General features: G+C 40.7%; 1 protein-coding gene across 1 annotated transcript in view; it reads left to right on the top strand.

The window, feature by feature from the left end:
• PELI2 (pellino E3 ubiquitin protein ligase family member 2) overlaps positions 1–19,970 on the top strand; it is a 189,252-nt gene that overhangs the window by 145,532 nt on the left and 23,750 nt on the right. The window contains exon 3 of the mRNA XM_081113481.1: positions 7,685–7,717. Within this exon, the coding sequence (XP_080969607.1) occupies positions 7,685–7,717 (33 nt within the window). The remainder of the gene's footprint in view (positions 1–7,684; positions 7,718–19,970) is intronic.

The following is a 19,970-nucleotide window of genomic DNA, read 5'->3' as shown; positions in this document are numbered from 1 at the left end:
TCAACGTAGAATTCTCTACCTAGCATAAAAATCTGTCAAAAAGGAAAGAAAACTAAAATCCTCTTTTAAACAATGCTATAAATAGTGCCAGCAAACCAGCACAAGAAGTGTTAGTTTTTCGGGCAGAAGAAAAAATATACCAGATGGAAATTTGGCTTTACACAAAGTACTTTAGACATGGTAAAGATGAGGTTAAATATAAAATATATTTCTTATCTCTTTAAAAGATAATTAGCTAGTTAAAGCAAATGAATAATAATGTATGGGGCTTATAACACATATAGAAGTAAAATGTATGGCAACATTAAAGGCAGGAGGGAGGAAATTGTAGGATTCTTGCATTGTTTATCCTGGGAATGCAAGGTTGGTTTATCATTTAAAAAAAAACCAACAAAAAACCATCAATGTAATTCACCATATCCACTGACCAAAAAAACCCCAACCCATATGATCATCTCAATAGATGCATAAAAAGTATGAATAAAGAAATAACAGAAAAGAGTTCTTTGCCTGCTCACCATGCAATCCAGCAACTCTTTTTTAGGTATTTACCCCGGAAAAATGGAAACAATATTCACAGCCTTGTTCATGATGGGCAAAAACTGGAAATAATGTTAATATCCATCAGCTAATGAATGGATAAGCAAATCATAGTATATCCATACAATGGAATACCATTAATAAATAGAAAAAGGAACAAACTACCTAACTATACACACAACATAGATAAATCTCAAAAGATAATTTAAAGAAGCCAAATACAAAAGGCTGTACATTAAGTTTTCATGTATATGATATTTTAGAAAAGACATAACTCTAGTGATAAAAAGCAAATCAGTGGTTGTTAGGAAAGATGAAAGGAAGGGGGATTGGCTGTTAAGAGTCATGGAGGAGCTGGGAGGATGGATCCTTTCTATATCTTGATTGAAGAGAGAATTACATGATGATATTCATTTGTCAAAAATCATCTAATTGTGCACTTACAATTGGTGAATTTTATTTATAATTTAATATTTAAAGCTGATTTTTAAAGTATGCAAAACAGGTCTTTATAAACTATATTTGAGGGTTTGGTGATTACCTTTGTGAGAGTAAATAGTATGATGAATACCTCAAGAAGCTCACATAATCTTATGCCAAGGTGGTACAGCATTTAGTCGACTGAGATGTTCAGTTATGGAGACTTCAAAATGAATGTGGACAGGCATATCCGTGTTCAGAGTAGGAGAGTAAAGAAAATAGGAGATGGGTGTTTTGAAGAAAATCAGAAAAGAGAGGTTTCACTAAGAAAAGGAGGCACTGTGGATGATGTGCGAACCAGCTGTCTCTAGACGCTTGTATGAGGCTGGGAATTCCCTTTGCCCCCTGAATGTTCTTGCTACAGGGAAAAAGGTTTTCCAGCTGTTCACATTTGGCAACTGTTGGGACTGGATGGTTTTGGCAAGGATGGTATGCTGTCAAGGAAATTCTAGAAACTACTGAGTACTAGTAATATGCCTCAATTTCAACTTCTGTTGATATTTTTAAACTGTATACTGTGATTGCAAAAATGACTTAAATTAATTGGCCTCCCTGATTTCTCCTGCTTAATCTCTCTGCCCCAGGTGACAGTTTTGATTACTGCTTGTTTTTGTAACTCATTCTTACATATAATGCCATATTTTCCTGGTTCTCCCTTACTTCTGTTATGGTTTTTCATTTCTAATGATGGAAAGAGAGTTTGATAGGTGAGTAAACTACATTGCTTTCAAAGTGATGCCCAAAGCTGTGACCTCATAAATTAGATAATGAAAGTTTATATAAATCCTGTTCCCCAAACTTGGCAATTCTTCTCTAAAAAAAGCAATGAAGTATAATAGCAGAGTATACACTACAGTGTAGACTTGCCCATTCACTTAGGAAATCACTTATCCACTCTAAGTCAGTTTTGTTATTTTACAAAATGGGGATAATTATACCTATGTCATGGTTGCTCTGTGCACAAATTATTAAGTAAACTATACATGAAAATGCTCTACCTTGAAAAGGCACTGTATATGCAGAAATTAATAATTTGGTTATGGGTACAGAGGTTTGTTTTATAAATCTGTTTTTGGTTTCTTATTTCTAGAGTGTATGCAAGCAGAGGATTTTATACATGTAGAGTGATAATCTAATTAGACTTAACACATAGATATATGACTGAAAGTGATGGCTTTTCAAGTACTATAAATGAGACTTGTCTACTCTGGTTATATAGTTTTATTCTTGAAAAGTTGCTTTGATAGGTGGCATCTTTAGGGCTTACCATTCATCACAGGCTTCATCCACTAGGTAGCAACACATTTTTGGGGTCAAATGTGTTCATATTCTGTCTCTTCCCAAAAATTAGAGGCAGGACTGTTTATTTTAAGCAGCAATCTAGAGGCAGAGTCCTAAGGCAAATCCATCCTTTCATTTGTCTTCCTTTAGCTAGCACGTCTAATAATACAACATTGGCCTTGGTCATTTGTAGCTGCAGTTCTAGGAGTTTTGTTCCACAGCATCACCCAAGGAGTAAACACTATGTTTTTTACTGCATGGATAGATCTTCTAATCAATGGTAATAATCTTACTGACTTCTAACCAAATCATATCTGAATCCCATTATTCTCAATATCAAGCCATTTTACTTTCCCAGTGATTTTTGATTATGTATAAACTAGAGGCCTGGTGCACAAATTCATGCACTACTGGGGTCCCTCAGCCTGGCCTGTGGGATCGGGCCAAAACCGGATCTCTGGTATTCCCCGAGGGGTCCCAAGATTGCGAGAGGGTGCAGACCAAGCCGAGGGACCCAACAGGGACGCGGGAGGTTGGCCAGCCAGGGAGGGACCACAGGAGGGCTGCAGGGCATGTCGGCCCATCTCGCTCAGTCACGATTGGCTGGACCCCAGCAGCAAGCTAACCTACTGGTTGGAGCGTCTGCCCCCTAGTGATCAGTGCTCATCATAGTGCGTGGTTGAGTGGCCTTAGTATATCATTAGCATATTACTCTGATTGGTTGAATGGATGACTGGACAGCCGGACACTTAGCATATTAGGCTTTTATTATATAGGGTGGATTGTCTACAGATTTTCCACATCAGACTGTTTTCTCTGAGATGTTCCAGTGCTGTCCTGGTCACCATTGGATTCTTGTTTATATGATATCCCTGTTGCTTTGAATACATTTGTATTCTCATCGACAATAGCTAGAATGTAAAAGTTTTAAGATAGAATATGCATAAGAGAAAGCATTTTTGTAAATAGTACCTTTTATTCATTTTTGTTAGTGACTCTTTTCATCTGAGGATTGATTGTTCAAAAGGTTATTGCACGATGCTAGATGCTCTGATTCTTTTGACTAAGGACCCAAGCTTTCTTTACTTACCCCAAATTTCTTTTAAATATACAGACAACAGACAAATATTGGTGAACATGTAAGAACTCAGGACATACAATTTTTATAAGCCCTTACTGAAGAAATTACCAGAAGACAAATTTCAGCCAAATAGGAGGTGAATGGAGACTCTCAAAGAGACTAGCATTTAATAATTGAATTCAGTGTGCTCTGAAACAATAGATAGTGATTGCTGCAGAATAGAATATAAAGGTTATAAAGCCTGACAGTGTAGAAATAATAAAATAAAAGGTGAGAGAGGAAAAGGTGAGAGGTAGTGTATGCATGCTAATACCCTCAGATTTTATATCTGGGATACAATACCTATAATTTAAAACAGAAAGATATAAGTATTCAATGGTTTAAAAAAGCAAACTGCAAGAAACATTATAAAATCAATAAAAAGTGTGTGGAGGAGCATGGTAGAGAGGAAATGAGAAAATTCTCATTAATCATTGCTCTTATGAGAGAGTTAATGAGTGCAACCATGTTTATGTAGTTGTATATATATAAAAGTAGAAATGCAACTCTTCTGAGTAATCATGTAAAATATAGAATATAAGGCAAAGACAGCATGGACTGTAATGTGAGGGGTTTTTTAAAAGGCACTGCAGAAGCCCAGTTCACATAGCATCAAACATGTAATGAGCTTCATTATTTTCAGAGTCCATATTTGCAAATTCGCTTGCTCACTAAAATTTATTGTAACCCTCAAATCAATACTCGTGACACTTACCCAATCAATTTTGGACATGAACAGCATAGTGAAAATTTTGAGTTGCTAGCTGAGGTTGAACAAGGCAACACTCTGCCTTTTTGTTTCAACTTTCACACTATACACAATTATTTGTAAAAAAATAAATAAATAAATGTATATTAATAAACTAGGTGTCTTTAAAAGAAAAATGCATAAAATAAGTTTACATATTGATTAGTTGACCAGAATGTTGTGATCAGAGGCTCACAGGAACCTAACCCTATATTTCCCATAGGTGTTCACTAATTCAGTGTTTGCAACAACTTTACAGAATGTAACTATGGCAACTAGCAAGAACTGACTGTACCTAGGGTTGAATTTAACAAAAGGTGTGAAAGACTTGTACAGTGAAAACTATAAAACATTGCTGAGAGATAGAACATATCTCTAAATATGTGAAGAGATATACCATGTGCATAGATCAGAAAGCTCAATATTGGTGTTAGTTCTTTCCAAATCGATTTGTAAATTCAACACACATACAAAATCAGAATTCCAGCAGGCCTTTTAAAAATTGATATTTCCTTGAAAATGCAAAAACCTAAGAAAGCTAAAACAGTTTTGAAAAAGAACAGAATTAGAATACTTACACTAATTGATTTCAAAGGCTTTTTGTACAGTACCAAGACAGCATGGTATTGATGAAAAGATGTATAGATAGATCAACAGAATAGAGTCCAGAAATAAACCCACACACATATGGACACCTGATTTTGATCAGAGGTGCAAAGGTGATTTAGTTGAAAATGAATAGCCTTTTAAACAAGTATGCTGGACCATTTGATATCTATATGCAGAAATATGGACTTTGATCTATACCTTCTACCATGTACAAAAATTAGCTCAAAATGGATCATAAACCTAAATATAAAACTCAAAGGAAACATAGAAGTATATTTGTGATTTTTCAATTAAATAAAAGTTTCATAGATATAAAGCCAAAAATATGATGCAAAAAGGACAGATTGATAAATTAGACATAAAAATTAAGAACATTTGCTCTTCAAAAGAGATTGTTCAGAGGAAAAACAAGATATAGATAGGAGAAAATACTTTGCAAATTGTATCTCTGATAAAAGATTTGTATTCAGAATATATAAAGAATTCACAAAATTCAATAATAGACTAATTTTTTTAAATGGCAAGAGATTTGAACAGACACTCTACTAATGAAGATATACAGGTAGCAAATCATCATATGAAAAGATTTGTCATTAGGCAAATACAAGTTAAAACCACAGTGAGATATCACTCCATATTCATAAGAGTGGTTAATTTAAAAGATGACAATACCAAGGGTTGACAGGGTGTGGAATAAGTGGAACTCACAATTATTAGTGATGGGAATGCCAAATGGTACATCCAGTTTGGAAAATAATTTTGTAGTTTCTTAAAAAGTTAAACATATACCTACTGTATGTCCAGCTATTCAACTCCTTGGTATTTGCCCAAGAGAAAGGAAAGCATCTATATATATAAAAAGCTAATATGCTAAGTGTCCGTCCGACCGGTTGCAATGATATGCACTGACCACCAGGGGCCAGATACTCAACTAAGGAGCTGTCATGATGCACACTGGCCATTTACAGAAAACGGCACCGTAGACCTGGTGCCCACAGAGCAACACTCAGCTTCCCCCAAGTGGGACACAGGCTCCACCACCACCCCAGAGTGACACCCCACCAGATCGCAGCCGATGCTGCCGAGACCCCATGGCTCAAAATGCAGCCCACAGCCCAGCCCAGCCCCAAAAACAGTGGCTGTGGGCAATGATGTCACGTAGCAATGCCCAGCATCCTCTCCCTAGAGACTAGCCTCCTTGGCGTTTCTTCAGCCCAGAAACATGACTTGCTTTATAGTCAGGTGGAAACATTTACATTTTAACCAAATATCTGTGAAGCATTTTCCCATGCCTCATCTTATTTGATCCTCCAGAAGTCCTGGAGTAGGTAGATAGGAGACTTGGTAGAATCCTATTTTCTTTTCATTAGCTGGAAAACAGAGATTTAGAAAGCTTAGAAACTTGACCTGACTGAAAAGAAGTACGAAATGGTGGACCTTGAAAATGACTTCAGGTTTTCTCACTGTGTAGAATATAGTCAAACACTGCTGCAGTTAAATATTTTACCCTTCGTTCTCCCTGTGTGATCTACAATCATAAATCTGCTTCGTGTTGATATTTACTGCTGTGTTGCTGACAATTACCTGGAAGAGAAGTTGGGGTGCTTCACTGGGCTGGAAAAAGTTTAGCTAAATCAGAAAGCAGGTCTAATTAAGCAAGTTTATTCTATATATATAAAAGGCTAAGTTGACTCACACATGTGCCATACATATAAAGCTCTCACTGGCGCCAGTTGCACACGTGTGTTTCGATCTTTCATTGTCAATCATGAATTTGGTTGACGCTTCTGTTATAGAGAAAGGGCAAATAGCGGTATTAAAACATTTCTTCTAATTTCCTTTCAATGTGCATGAATCCTTGCACTGGGACACTAGTGTAGTCATAAAAAATACTTGTACATAAATATTTATAACAGCCTCATTCCCTTACAAGGGAATACTACCTAGCACTAAAAGTAATGGTTTATTGATACATGCAACAACATGGGTAAATCTCAAAGTAATGGTAAGCAAAAGAAGCCAAACCAAAAAAATAATGCACAGTGTAAGATTTCGTTTCTATGAAACGTTAGAAAATGCAATCTAGTCTATGGTGACAGAACAGAAATCATTGGCTGCCTAGGCATGAGGAAGTGGTTGGAAGGGAAGGATGAATTCATAGGGGCATGGTGAGGAAGCTTCTATGGGTTTATCTCCAATAGAAAAACATATCCTCAGGTGAGGATAAAGTAAAAATTTAAAAACAAATCTTAAGCTTCAGTCACAATAGAAATGCTCATTAAAAGCACAATGATGTGATTTTTCACATACCAGGCAGTATGGACCATAACACTTAATGCACTGTGAGTGTGGAGGAAACCCACTCTTGTACACATCTGGTGGGAACTTAAGTTGGTATAACTTCTATGAAAAGTTACAATAGCTTTCAATATTGAAAGTGCACATACCATGTAATCTAGCAATTTTATTTCTAGGAATTTACCCTATAGATATATCCTCCCATATGCAAAATGAATACATGGATGTTCATTGCAGCATTGTTTGTAAAAATGGAAAAAAATAATCTTTTAATTGCATAAATTAAAAATGAGATTTATTGGATAAATAAGGCTATATCTATGCATCAAAAAGAATGAGACAGCACTAATAGTTAAGAATATAGACTATTCTACAGGTTGTACTGTTAAGTGAAAAAATCAGGGAACAGAATGTCCTGTACAATATGCTATCATTTCTTATGCATATTCGGTGCTAGTATAGACATAAATATTTCCTGCAAAGATCCACATGAATCTAGTAATAGTGTTGCTGATGATTCAGGTCTGGAATTGGAAGGAGCATACTACTATGGAAACATTTGATAGTCTGTGTACATATAAACTAATCAAAATTATTCTTTGTCTTAGAAATCAGTCCAGAACCTGGAGGACCTTACAAAAGTAAGTATTAACTTATCTGATAAATATTAATGTTTTAGTAATAAAAAAATTGCTAATATAACAGTAATTATTGTATGTTAGGCACTGTACTCTGGGTCCTTTACAAATATCATTTCAGTTTTTCCAATAAACCTTCAAGGTAAGTTGGGGTACTGTACAGGTTAAGAAATAGATTCACAATATCAGCCAAGGACACACAGATAATAAGGCCCTGTTAAGTTCAGTTGGTTGAGGCTTGAGGAGTAACATCCAAAGATATATCCAAGCTTCTGTCCATAACATTTCTGAATGGCATGTGTAGTGGCAGACCACACAAGTCAGTTACGTGTAAGTTTCCTGTACTTCCAAGGAAAGAGAGTTATTGTCTTACTTAAATTTTTTTATATTAGGATTGGAGCTTGTATGATTCCAGCAGGCTCAACATCTTGAAAATACCAACTGCCAAGATAAATGTTGTCTTTAGAGAGTAAATATTTTCATGTTTCTATATAACTATGATGTGGCCTTCTTGAACTGGTTTTATTCCATAAAGAAAATGAGATTCTTTAGCAGATGGACAAATTTTAAATGTAGGCCAAACCTTAAAAATAAAAATCCAAGTAAAATGAGGGGGAAAAATTGAAAACATCACCTCTTTTAAATGAGGGCTTTTGCTTCTGGCATTATAAATAATCAATAGGGTTTTGTATTTTGTTTTATTTTGAGCAAGGGTAAATTTCAGTCTTTTTATTCTTCAGTACTCAAGGGATCACTTTGGCAGCTGATAAACTGGCCTATATTAAAATAATGATATGGCAGGTTTTTGGGTATCTTAGTATGAAATCGATTTAAGTCCGATTCAGTTAATAGCATCTGGAAGTTTGCCTGCTCATGGCAACAAATTAGGACTTGCATTTACTATTGACTCACTATGACACATAGTTGAAGGAGGTTACCTATGTATTTTTTACCCAGTACTCTTTAGAAACAGCTATATCTTGTTTATCCAGTAAATGCATTATTAAAAAGAAATATGTAAATTAATTACTGAATAATGAATTTTACTTTTTCAACTTCATCATCTTGTAAAATGTTCTGTTTTTATTTATAATTCTTATTTATTAGGGTTCATTGTTTCAATTAGCTTTGTTTCCTGTGAAAAGTAACTCGTATGTATGCAAATACTTATTCAGATTACAAGATGTTAGATATTGTACCAGGCAGATGTACATGCATCCTTTAAAGCATTGTCCATGACCAATTAATTATCTCTCCCTAAAGTTTACCACCTCCTGTTCTTATGTGTAACTGTAGTTAGGTTTCTCTCCCTCTTTCATAGTCTTAAGGTATACAACAAAGAAACCTCACCATAGTTTTAATGTTCACTGGAATAATTGTCATTTTGCAAATATATTGCGTCTTCTTCATTTCTTCCCATGCCCCTTCTTATTCATATCTAGAACCATAAAATGTTCAAAAGCAAATGAACAGCTGTTTTGAAGAATTAATTTGTTGAAGGTCTATTTCTCTATCTCTTACCACGAGTGTGGTCCTCCACCCTTTTCCAGACCCTTGGGTAGCCAGTAGTTCTGATGTCTACTGTGTGCATTGAGATGGGTGAAATCCAGAGCACTGCCTTGAATTTCCAGGATGGTGCCTCTTCCTTATCCTTTCCTGTGTTGTGGGACCTGCCACTTAGAGTCAGTGTGGGGAGATGTCTCCAGGGCCTGCACTAAGGTATGCACTTAGAAATAGTCTGTCATTTTTGCTACACGTGAAATTGTCCCAGAGGCTCCTTACGCTGTCTTCATTTTTTGGATTCTTTTTTCTTTTTGCTGTTCTGAGTGGGTGTTTTTTGCTTTCTCATATTCTAAATCACTGATTTGATTCTCAGTATTCTCTACTCTTCTGTTAATTCCTTGTATATTATTCTTCATTTCAGTTACTGCATCCTCCACTTTTCACTGGTCCTTTTTTATGTCGTTGATGTTCTCACTAAGTTCCTTGAAGTTCTCAGTAAGTTCCATGAAGTTCTCATTAAGTTTCTTGAGCATCCTTAAAACCATTGTTTTGAACTCCGTATTTGGTAGCTTGCTTGCTTACATTTCATTTAGTTGTTTTTCTGGAGATTTCTTCTATTTTTTCATCTGTCACATGTTTCTTTGACTCCTCATTTCATCTGCTTCTCTGTGTTTGGTTCTATGTATTAGGTGTAGCTTCTGTGTCTCCTGGATTTGGTAGAGTGGCCTTGTGTAGTAGGTATCCTATAGAGGCCCAGTGGCTCAGCCTCTCCAGTCACCTGAGCTGGGCACTTTCGGTGTGTCCCTGTGTGGCTGTGTGCACTGTACTGTTGTAGTTGAGCATTGATTGCTGTTGGCATCACTGAGAGGGATTGACCACCCCACACCAATTGGCTGTGCAGACCAGCTGTGACTACAGCAGAAGGGCTGCTGTGCAGGAGATTCCACTTTGGAGCAGGACTTGCTTCAGTGGGGCTTTGGTGCTCTCCAAATCTGCCCCTTGAGTGTGTTGCTTGTGGATGTGGTAAGGTTGTAATCTGGTGTGATCTGAAGCTGACCACTGGGTGCATTAGCTCTGGGGTCTCCAGGAAGGTGCAAAGTCAGCTAACTGCCTGTGCCCTTCCTGGGGCCACCCAGCACAAGGTACAGAGTGATCTGCAGATGGCTGCTACTTGTGTTGGACTTGGAAGTGCCCAGGAGAGGCCAACCTGTGAACCAGAATGCTACTTGTGCCGGCCCTGGGGCCACTTACCAAAAGGTATGGGGCACACTGAAGCCAACTGCTGCTGTTTGAGAGATTTTAGGAAAGTCTGAGGCCTGAGTTAGGCCATTCATATGGAAAAGCTACTGCAAACAGCTTGGGTGGGGCTGCAAATTGGATGGGGCGGAGTCTCAGGAAATCACCAGGGTGGGGCAAACAGTATGGGCCAGATTGGTAAAGATTCAGATTTGGTGACTGCCTGTTGGTAATGTGACAGGGAGGTGTCAGCAAAGGAACCAGTGACCTCTACTGGCACTTTTGTCTGGGAGAAGGCTGTCCCCTAGTTCTTGCTCTGTTGCCAGACAATTTAGTTCCTCCCATTTGTTGATGGGTCCTTTCAAGCTGTTGCCCCAGCACTGAAGCTCAGAGGGAGTTAGTCCAAGTAAGTTTATCACTGGTCCTTTAAGAGGAACTGCCTGGGACTCCAGCAACTCTCCCTATCACTCAGCCACAATCCCTGCTGGTTTTTACAGCCCAAAGTTATGGGAACTCTCTTTCCATTACTAGAACCCTGGGCTGAGGGTTCTGGTATGGGGCTTGGACCCCTTGCTCCTCACAGGAGGCCTCCACAGCCAAGATAGCCTTCCCACATAAAATGCCACATGTGGGTGTCGGACTAGCCTGTATTATGCCTCTGCACCTCTTACCAGTCTCAGTGTGGCTTCTTTAATTCTGTAGGACTTCTGTTCAGCCAGATTTCAGGTGGTTCTGAATGATGGTTGTTCTGATTTAGCTGTAATTTTGATGTGGTTGTGGGAGGATGTGAGTACTGCATTTACCTACGCTCCCATCTTGACTGAAAGCCAACTTCAAGCATACCAACATTTGCATCATGGGGGTACCAGAAGGAGAAAAGAGGGAGCAAGAAATTGAAAACCTATTTGAAAAAATGACAGGAAACTTATCTTACCTGGTGAAAGAAATACACATATAAGTCCAGGAAGTGCAGAGAGTGCCAAACAAGATGAACCAAGATACATCATAATTAAAATGCCAAAGGTTAAAGACAGAGAACCTTAAACGCAGCAAGAGAAAAGCAGTTAGTTACCTAAAGGCAGCACCCATACAACTGTCAGCTGATTTCTCAACAGAAACTTTGCAGGCCAGAAGGTAGTGACAAGAAATATTCAAAGTGGTGAAAAACAAAGACCTACAAGCAAGATTACTCTTCTCAGCAAAGCTATCATTTTTAATTGAAAGCCAGATAAAGAGCTTCACAGACAAGAAAAAGCTAAAGGAGTTCATCACTACCAAACCAATATTACGTGAAATGTTGAGGGGTCTTCTTGAAGAAAAAGAAGGGAAAAAAAGATCAAAAATATGAACAATAAAATAGCAATAAATACATATCTATCAACAATTGAATCTAAAAATCAAAATAAATGAACAAGGAATCTAATGAACAAAATAAACTAATGAATAAAATAGAACCAGAGGCATAGAAACATGGAACAGAGTACTCGACAAATCTCAGAGGGAAGGAAGTGGGGTGGGAAGAGATTAAAGAACTTAATATATGTATACATACATTACCCATGGACATAGACAATAGGGTGTTGAAGTCCTGGGGTGGGGTGGGATCTGGATGGAAGAGGGGCAGTCGGGAGAGCAATGGGGGGACATCTGGAATACTCTCAATAATAAAGGTGTGTTTTTTAAAGAAATAGGTGTCATTTGGGTAACTAGTGCAGACAGTGTAATTGGTAATGTAATATGTTTATGTATATAGACTTGTGTCCCTGTGTGGGAAAACTGCACTTTACCTCTACTTCCAAAAGAGATGAGATGAAGTAACTGAAAGAGGAGATTGCACATTAGGTTAGCTTAATAGGTTTTAAAAGTACAAAGACATAACCTATAAAAAACTTGAATCTGAACCTCTCATTGTTCAGCACTTTGTGATGAACTGTAGGGAAATAGAAGTAGCTGAAGCATTTTTGCCCTTAGACAGCAATGACTTTCCTGGACACAGTACCAGCACCTGTAAGATGGCAAAACAGGCTCAGGGAACTTAAGTAAGGTGCCGAGCCCTCAGCCAGTCATTGGTGGAGTGGGAGTTCAGCCTGACCTGTACTGTCAGTCATGCAGTATCCTGCCTGCATTGAAGGCTGGTTTAAAAAGACAGGAGGCCGAGGCCGGTTTGGCTCAGTGGATGGAGCATCGGCCTGCGGACTGAAAGGTCCCGGGTTCGATTCCAGTCAAGGGCATGTACCTGGGTTGCGGGCACATCCCCAGTGGGAGATGTGCAGGAGGCGGCTGATTGATGTTTCTCTCCCATCGATGTTTCTAACTCTCTATCTCTCTCCCTTCCTCTCTGTAAAAAATCAATAAAATATATTAAAAAAAAAATACAGGAGTTCCTGCCCTCAAAGGGTTTTCCATCCGATGTAATGGTGGGATTCCTGGGGACAGATGTCCGCCAGGTGCATGATTGTGTTCTTGCCCAGCTTTACAACTACAGCGCTCGCTGCGTCATGTTTCCTGAACTGTATCTGAGTCGGGTGATCCCTGTGAATTGGTGCACCACCGACGAAGTTCACCCTCAGTGGAATAGGAGCGACTCCAAATTAAAAACAGGGTCTCCTCCAACGTTCTTGCCCTCTCTGTTATCCATGTGTGCTGAATTGCCTGCCTCCACCCTAGCCCCTGTCCAGCACTATGTAAGTAGTAGGTTCTCTGCCAACGTTTATCCAATAAGTAGCTCAGGGAGCTGATCCCAGATGGGCATGGGAATGGTCCTGTGCCAAGTTCAAAGTCATTGCCTCTAACAAATAGTCTTATCACTTTTATTTATTTACTAGAGGCCCGGTGCACAAAAATTTGTGCACTCAGGGGGAGGGGGCGGTCCCTCAGCCCGGCCTGTGCCCTCTCACAGTCTGGGACCCCTCGGGAGATAACGCCCTGCTGGCTTAGGCCTGCTCCCGGGTGGCAGGGGGCAGGCCCAATCCCTAGGTGCAGCCCCTGGTTGGGCTAGGAGCAGGGCCAACTGGGGAGTTGGGGCGCCGCCCCCTGTCATGCACAGAGCAGGGCGGATTGGGAGGTTGCGATGCCACCCTCAGTCACGCTCAGGGTAGGGCCGATTCGGGGGTTGGGGCACCGCCCCCTGTCACACTCAAGGCAGGGTTGATGGGGAGGTTGCGGCACCACCCCGTCACACACAGAGCAGGGCCAATCAGGGGGCTGGGGCACTGCTCCCTGTCACGCACAGAGCAGGGCCCATCAGGGGGGTTGGGGCTCCGTACCCTGTCACGCACAGAGCAAGGTTGATCAGGGGGTTGGGGAGCTCCCCCCTGTCATGCACAGAGCAGGGCCCATCAGGGGGTTGGGGAGCTCCCCCCTGTCACTCACAGAGTAGGGCTGATAGGGGAGTTGGGGCACCGCCCCCTTTCACACACAGAGCAGGGCGGATCAGGGGGTTGGGGCGCCGCCCTCTATCACCCACAGAGCAGGGCCGGTCAGGGGCTTGGGGCACCGCCACTGTCACACTCAGGGCAGGGCCGATGGGGAGGTTATAGCTCTACCCCATCACACACAGAGCAGGGCCTGTTGAGGGGGGGGGTGTGTGTTGGGGCGCCGCCCTCTATCACCCACAGAGCAGGGCCAATCAGGGGGTTGGGGCGCTGCCCCCTGTCACACACAGAGCCGCAGGGCGATCAGGGCATTTGGGCGCTGCCCCCTGTCACGCTGATCCCGGTGCCGGGAGGCCTCTCGGCTCCGCTGATCCCAGTGTTGGGAGGCATATTACCCTTTTACTATATAGGATAGAGGCCTGGTACATGGGTGGGGCTGGCTGGTTTGCCCTGAAGGGTGTCCTGGATCAGGGTGGGGGTCCCCACTGGGGTGCCTGGCCAGTCTGGGTGAAGGGCTGAGGGCTGTTTTCAGGCTGGTGGGTGACTGAAGCTCCCAACTGCTCCTCTTTTTTCTTTTTTTCTTTTTTTATTCTGGGCCAGCTTTAGCTCTGGCTCCAGCTCTGAGGCCTCTGCTTCTGAAAGCAGGTATCTGGTTTGTTTGGGTTCTGTAATCGAAACAATGTATAACTCCAGCTCTGAGATCCCGGCAGGCTGAAAGCAGGTTTTTTGGGGTTTTGTTTAGCTTCTATATTTGTTAGTGTTTCTTAAACTGCAAGCTCAGAGGCCGGCAAGGCAGGCGGGGAATGTTGGTTTCCTCTGTCACTGAAGCAAGCAAGCCTCATGTTAGCTTCCAGCTGCCTGGCTGCCGGCCGCCATCTTGGCTGGCAGTTAATTTGTATATCTCGCTGATTAGCCAATGGGAAGGGTAGCGGACATAGGCTAATTACCATGTTTCTCTTTTATTAGATAGGATTGCATATAAAACACCCTTGGTTTTGATGAAAACCAAGTTTGCATTTTGTGACTTTCTAATCATAGTTATGATTTGGGCACTGATTTGAAATATGAACTATTGAAAAGATAGAATATTTGAAAGAATATGTTCATGCAAAAATAAATTATGAATTCCTTTAGCCATTTCCTCTCTTTAGAAATAGTACTCATACATATTTTATACATAAATTGACAAGGATGGCAGAGACCTCATCTTCCCTATCACAGTTGGAACCAGACTGATTGAGGATTTATTGCCTAATTATACTTGTCAGCCTGACATAAAAGTCATTAGTTCTGGAAAAACATGTTTGTCATACTGGGAGTATCTCTAATTAATGTAGTCAATATCTAATATATATTGTAAGCTAAACAGAGTAGTAATCTCCCAAGTGTATGTTACAGACTATGAGGAACTGATGGTAAACCCCTTTGGGTCCTGAGGCAGTGCTCTCAGTACAGGTTTGTATTGGAGGAGAGACTATCCCATGTTACATCCTATATCTTCTGCTCTGAATACAGTGAAATCAGTGCTGTGGACATCGACTCCGTCTTTTGATGAAATGTAAAGATGATAACTAAAATCTCAGAGAGGGTATGTAATTTGACTGCAGTTGGTGAGTGACTCAACTGGGATTCGAACCTGGGGCCTGGTGTGTTCTTTTTTCAACATCAGCTGCACTAACCAAGTTGATCTCCGCAGTGTCCACATGTGGACTTACTCTGTCTTCCTCAGTACATGTAAACCCGGAGCTCAGCAGGACACACCAGGCGGTCATATTGAGACAACCTCCGGCACGAATGTTTTCTTTTGCCCGATGTTCAGTCATGTTCGGGGTTATCAGTCGATAATGCAGTGAAGCAATGCACTGCCAGTGACCTCCTGGGGCAGCTGTCATGTGACCATATATGCTGATAGCCTCCAGTACAACCCCCCCCCCCCCACTGCTCAGACCACAGTGTACACAGTGCTGCATAGTAAAATCATTCAGCAGTTATTACTGCACAGTTCACCGCAAACTCATTCATTTGCTCACAAATGTGCACATTTCTGCCATCAACATAAACATCAGAAGTTGTCTTTAAATGGAAAAGGTTCGATTCATTGGCCTCGTTCAGTCCTGCCTCAAACAGATTCCATTATTATGCTTTCCCACACCGATTAAATGTTGTTTCTGTAGCAGTGCACCCTGTCATTGAATGCTTGTACTTAGGAACCAGAATGGCTGTGAGAGGCCAGTGTAGTTATTTTCCATTTTATCAGATCCTTTCTGCAGCAATAGTTTCACACTTATTTATTTAAATTGTATACTGGGCTGAAATAAATTAACAGTTAAAGTGGCTGAAATTAAACCTGCCTAAAACATGCAGAATAATTGGCCAGGGAGCCGGTACTTACTCTACCATGCCTTACTTAAGAGGGCAAGTTGTGGGCATCATTTCGAAGGTTATTGGGAACACAAGCTCAGATTACATTCCTTGGTGGAACTCCAAAGACAAAGAGGTCACTGGCTCCCCTCCAGGAGAGTGTACAGGACATTTCCTAGATCTTTCCCAGCAGGTAGGCTATCAGAACAACTCCGACTTCTTTCTGAGGGGTTCTGTTGGGCACCAACGGATGGGGTGCAGTGAATAGCATCAGGCATGTGATGCAGAGCTCTTCAGAGCAGCTCTTTGAAAACTTGAGATTCATCTAGAAAAGGTCCTTCAACACATAAGCCTCACCAAGGCCCTCTCTTTTGAGAGAGAAAAACAACAATTATATGTACTCATGGAGGAAAGAAAGTATGTGGGTTGCTGCTGTTTCCAAAATTGCATTCATTTGATTTAGTCAGGCGCTGTGTAACCCAGGAACAGTGGCTGCCGTTATGTAGCAGTCAGCATCCAGGACGTCAAGACAAGAGGGGTTGGTCAGTCCCTGAGTCATTTGGTTCTAAGACATAGTAACAGAAAACTAGATGTGGATTTGAAGAAAAAGAATTTCATTTGAAATTCAGATTCATATTCTCTCTCTCTCTCTCTCTCTCTCTCTCTCTCTCTCTCTCTCACACACACACACACACACACACACATACACACACACATACACACATATGCTGAGTGTAGGTTAGTATGGAATGCCCCATTTGTATACCTAATATAGGTGGTTTGCAAAGTTTGGCTTCATAACGTCTGACATAACTAGTTATTTTCTTCTCCTGTCTTCCTAGTATCTCTTGCTCCAAATATATAAGGACTAAAAATTGTCCATATGACATACTTCTGCTTCCTCTGAAAATTCTTTGAATGCTCTCCAGATTCCTTTTATATATTAATCTATAAATATTCATTTTATAATATAACTCCTAATATAAAATTTTCCTCACATCTCAGACATCCAACAACTGAAAATTATCCCACAGATGACGCCTTACTGTGTTCAGGAGCACATGAAACTTCCTTTAGGAACACAGCCCCTCTCTTTGTAAAAGCACTCTGCTCCCCGTACCTGTCCCATGCCCTTGGGCATGGGGAAGGTGAGCACACAGATTACCATAATGACTTATCATAAATACTAACAAATCAGAAAAATGCCCTGGCACCAGTAGGCCTTGAGAGCTGATTGGTTCAGTGGTCTTCTGTTGTGTAGCTAACTATTGCAAAACTTAGTGGTTTAGAAAAAAACATTTAATTTTGTTGATAATTTTTGCGAGGATCGGGAATTTTGAAGCACACGTGGGCAGTTTGTCTCTGATGCACATGGCAAATGCCTGGGCAGCTGAAACTGAAGGATTCGTGTCCACGGTGGCTCCTCCTCTCCCACGTCATTTCAGTCTCCAGGGACTCACCTCCTGGCGTGGGTTTCTTATGCGATGGCTCAGGACTCCAAGAGCCAGTGTTCAAGGGTGGCAAGGGGGAGCTGTGAGGCTTCCTCTGTCCTAGCCTCAAAGTTCCAGATGTCACTTATGCTGCGTTCTGTCGGTCAGCAAGTTACTAAGGGCAGCCCAGATTCAAGGGAAGATGAATTAGATTACACCTAATCTCCAAAGCAGGAAGATGTGGGCTGTCAAGGAGCTGATTTTAAAACTCCTTAGGGGAATAAATCAGTTTTGTAATTACTGGTTGCCCAACAACTACTTTGTATTTGAGGAGAAAAGTGACATGTTGCATATGGTTTCTTCTATTTTGTATTTGACTTTTGCTTAATGTAGTACAATTAGTGACCCTGGCTTTGACTCGCCATTAGTTTAAGTATGGTAATAATGCTAATTGTATATGGACAGCAGTGGCGAGAGAGGGCTCTGAGATGACAAGAAGCGTTTAAGTCAGAGTGATTGGGAATGTAGTTGTACTTTTGACTGAAATAGGAAACCCAGGAGGAGCAAAAACATTTGGGCCCAACAATGTAATGATACTTTCTACTGCAGGTAACAAAATACCCAACCAAAGGCAACCTAAAACCCTAATTTTTCCCATAGAAGTCTGGGCAGATAGTTTTAGATTTGGTTCAACTCAAAGATATCCAGCCCCAGACTGCCTTTCTGAGCATCTTTGACCTTCTTCTCTTGTTGCAAGATAGCCACCTCAAATCCAAGCATCACATTAATTTTTTTTTTATTGACAGAGAAAGGAGAGGATTTCTCTTGATGTCTCCTGTCCCTAAGAGCTCCACACTGGTCATGGTTGGGTCACATCCCATGTGCTGGCTTCAGAGGAGCCTGGGAGAACTGGTCATGGCGTGCTTTGGCTTTTTAATTAATGGGAAGCCAGCTCTGCTAATAGGGAGAAAGGCATTAGGTAGGAAACCAGCATCTGCCTCAGTGATGAATTCTTTTCTCTCCCTAGGCTCACTTAGCAGCCTTACAGAGCTTGAACTAAATGGGCTTAATTATAACTATGATAAATTAGTGTTTTTTAGAAACCAGTTTCTCAGTGGGCTTTTTCTATTTTTGTGATTGAGAGCTAACCCACTGCTTCTTAACAAATAAAAGATTTTATTATGTCCCTTACCCTTTTAAAATATAAATGAAAGCTCTTTGGCTGCCATGAAGACATATATCCATCCCATTAGGCATCATGCAGGATTGCCTTTCTGGTATCATTACACATTATACATCTTCCTAAGTGCCTTATGTGTGTGTGAGTTTGTAAGAGGGAGAGAATTCCGTAGACATTATGAACCTTGTTTGTTTCAGAATTGAGTCTCAGAACCAGGACAACCAATTCTCTGTTCCCCTGAATGGCAGAGGATGACTGAGCTGGGCCCGTGGCACAAGCAGAGTAAAATTCAGAAAGCATAGATCTCGGCTAGAGAAAGGAAGTATCTTGGCTCAGAATGGGCATAGTGTAGGCACCTGGAATTGCAGAGTAGTGCTTAAATTCCTAAGCTGGGTAAAGTTGGAATCCTTTATTTTGTGGATCTGTAATTGTAGTGGTCTATGCTGTAATTTTCCAATGGTGATATTTTTCACTGGATAAAATTCACATGTAATAAATTGGGGCTGAGAGTGTCGCTAATGGTACCTTTGCTGGAACAGTAGGAGGAGGAGGGGAAGACCCGAGGAAAGAAGCCCTGACTCTCATTTGCATCTGGAGCAGTGTATGCTTTCATCTGGCATCCATTGAGTGCCTACATGTCCATAGTGCTGGGCATAGAAGAAGAGACCAGACCAGGGCTGCCTCTGAGGCACTGGCAGCAACCCTGCCTTCTCATCACTGTATAAAGTGAATGTGGGAAATCACCAGTGTCTACAGCAAGCTGGTTGAGCTAGTTTTCCTTATAAAGTGTTTAATTTCCAAATTTGAGTTGGTATAGTAAAATCACATTATGTTACAGTAATTGTGTTTGAACTAAATTATGGTGAGTGCCAAGAGAAGAGCTTAGCCACTCTCTGATATTTCAGAAATAGATTTCAAAGCAACTTTGTGCCTTAGGGGGAATTTCATTTCCATAATACCTGTGAAAAGATTGACTCAAGTCAGTGAATCTGTCATTTACTAAAAGGTGTATTTCTAAAAGTCCTGTTTTAAACGTTAAAGGTATTATTGAAAATTTGATACCTCTAACCAAAATTTAAAAAGCTAATGCCTTATATACTTCCGGAAAGTAAGCAAAAACGGATGTTAAGTTTATACTCTTACCCCTTAGCGCCCCCTAACCACACAGATCT

This window comes from Myotis nattereri (genome assembly GCF_964212035.1).
Source record: "Myotis nattereri genome assembly, chromosome: 1".
In the NCBI taxonomy this organism is placed as follows: domain Eukaryota; kingdom Metazoa; phylum Chordata; class Mammalia; order Chiroptera; family Vespertilionidae; genus Myotis; species Myotis nattereri.
The sequence above is the reverse complement of the archived record's forward strand: the minus strand, read 5'-3'. Positions and strand labels throughout refer to the sequence as shown.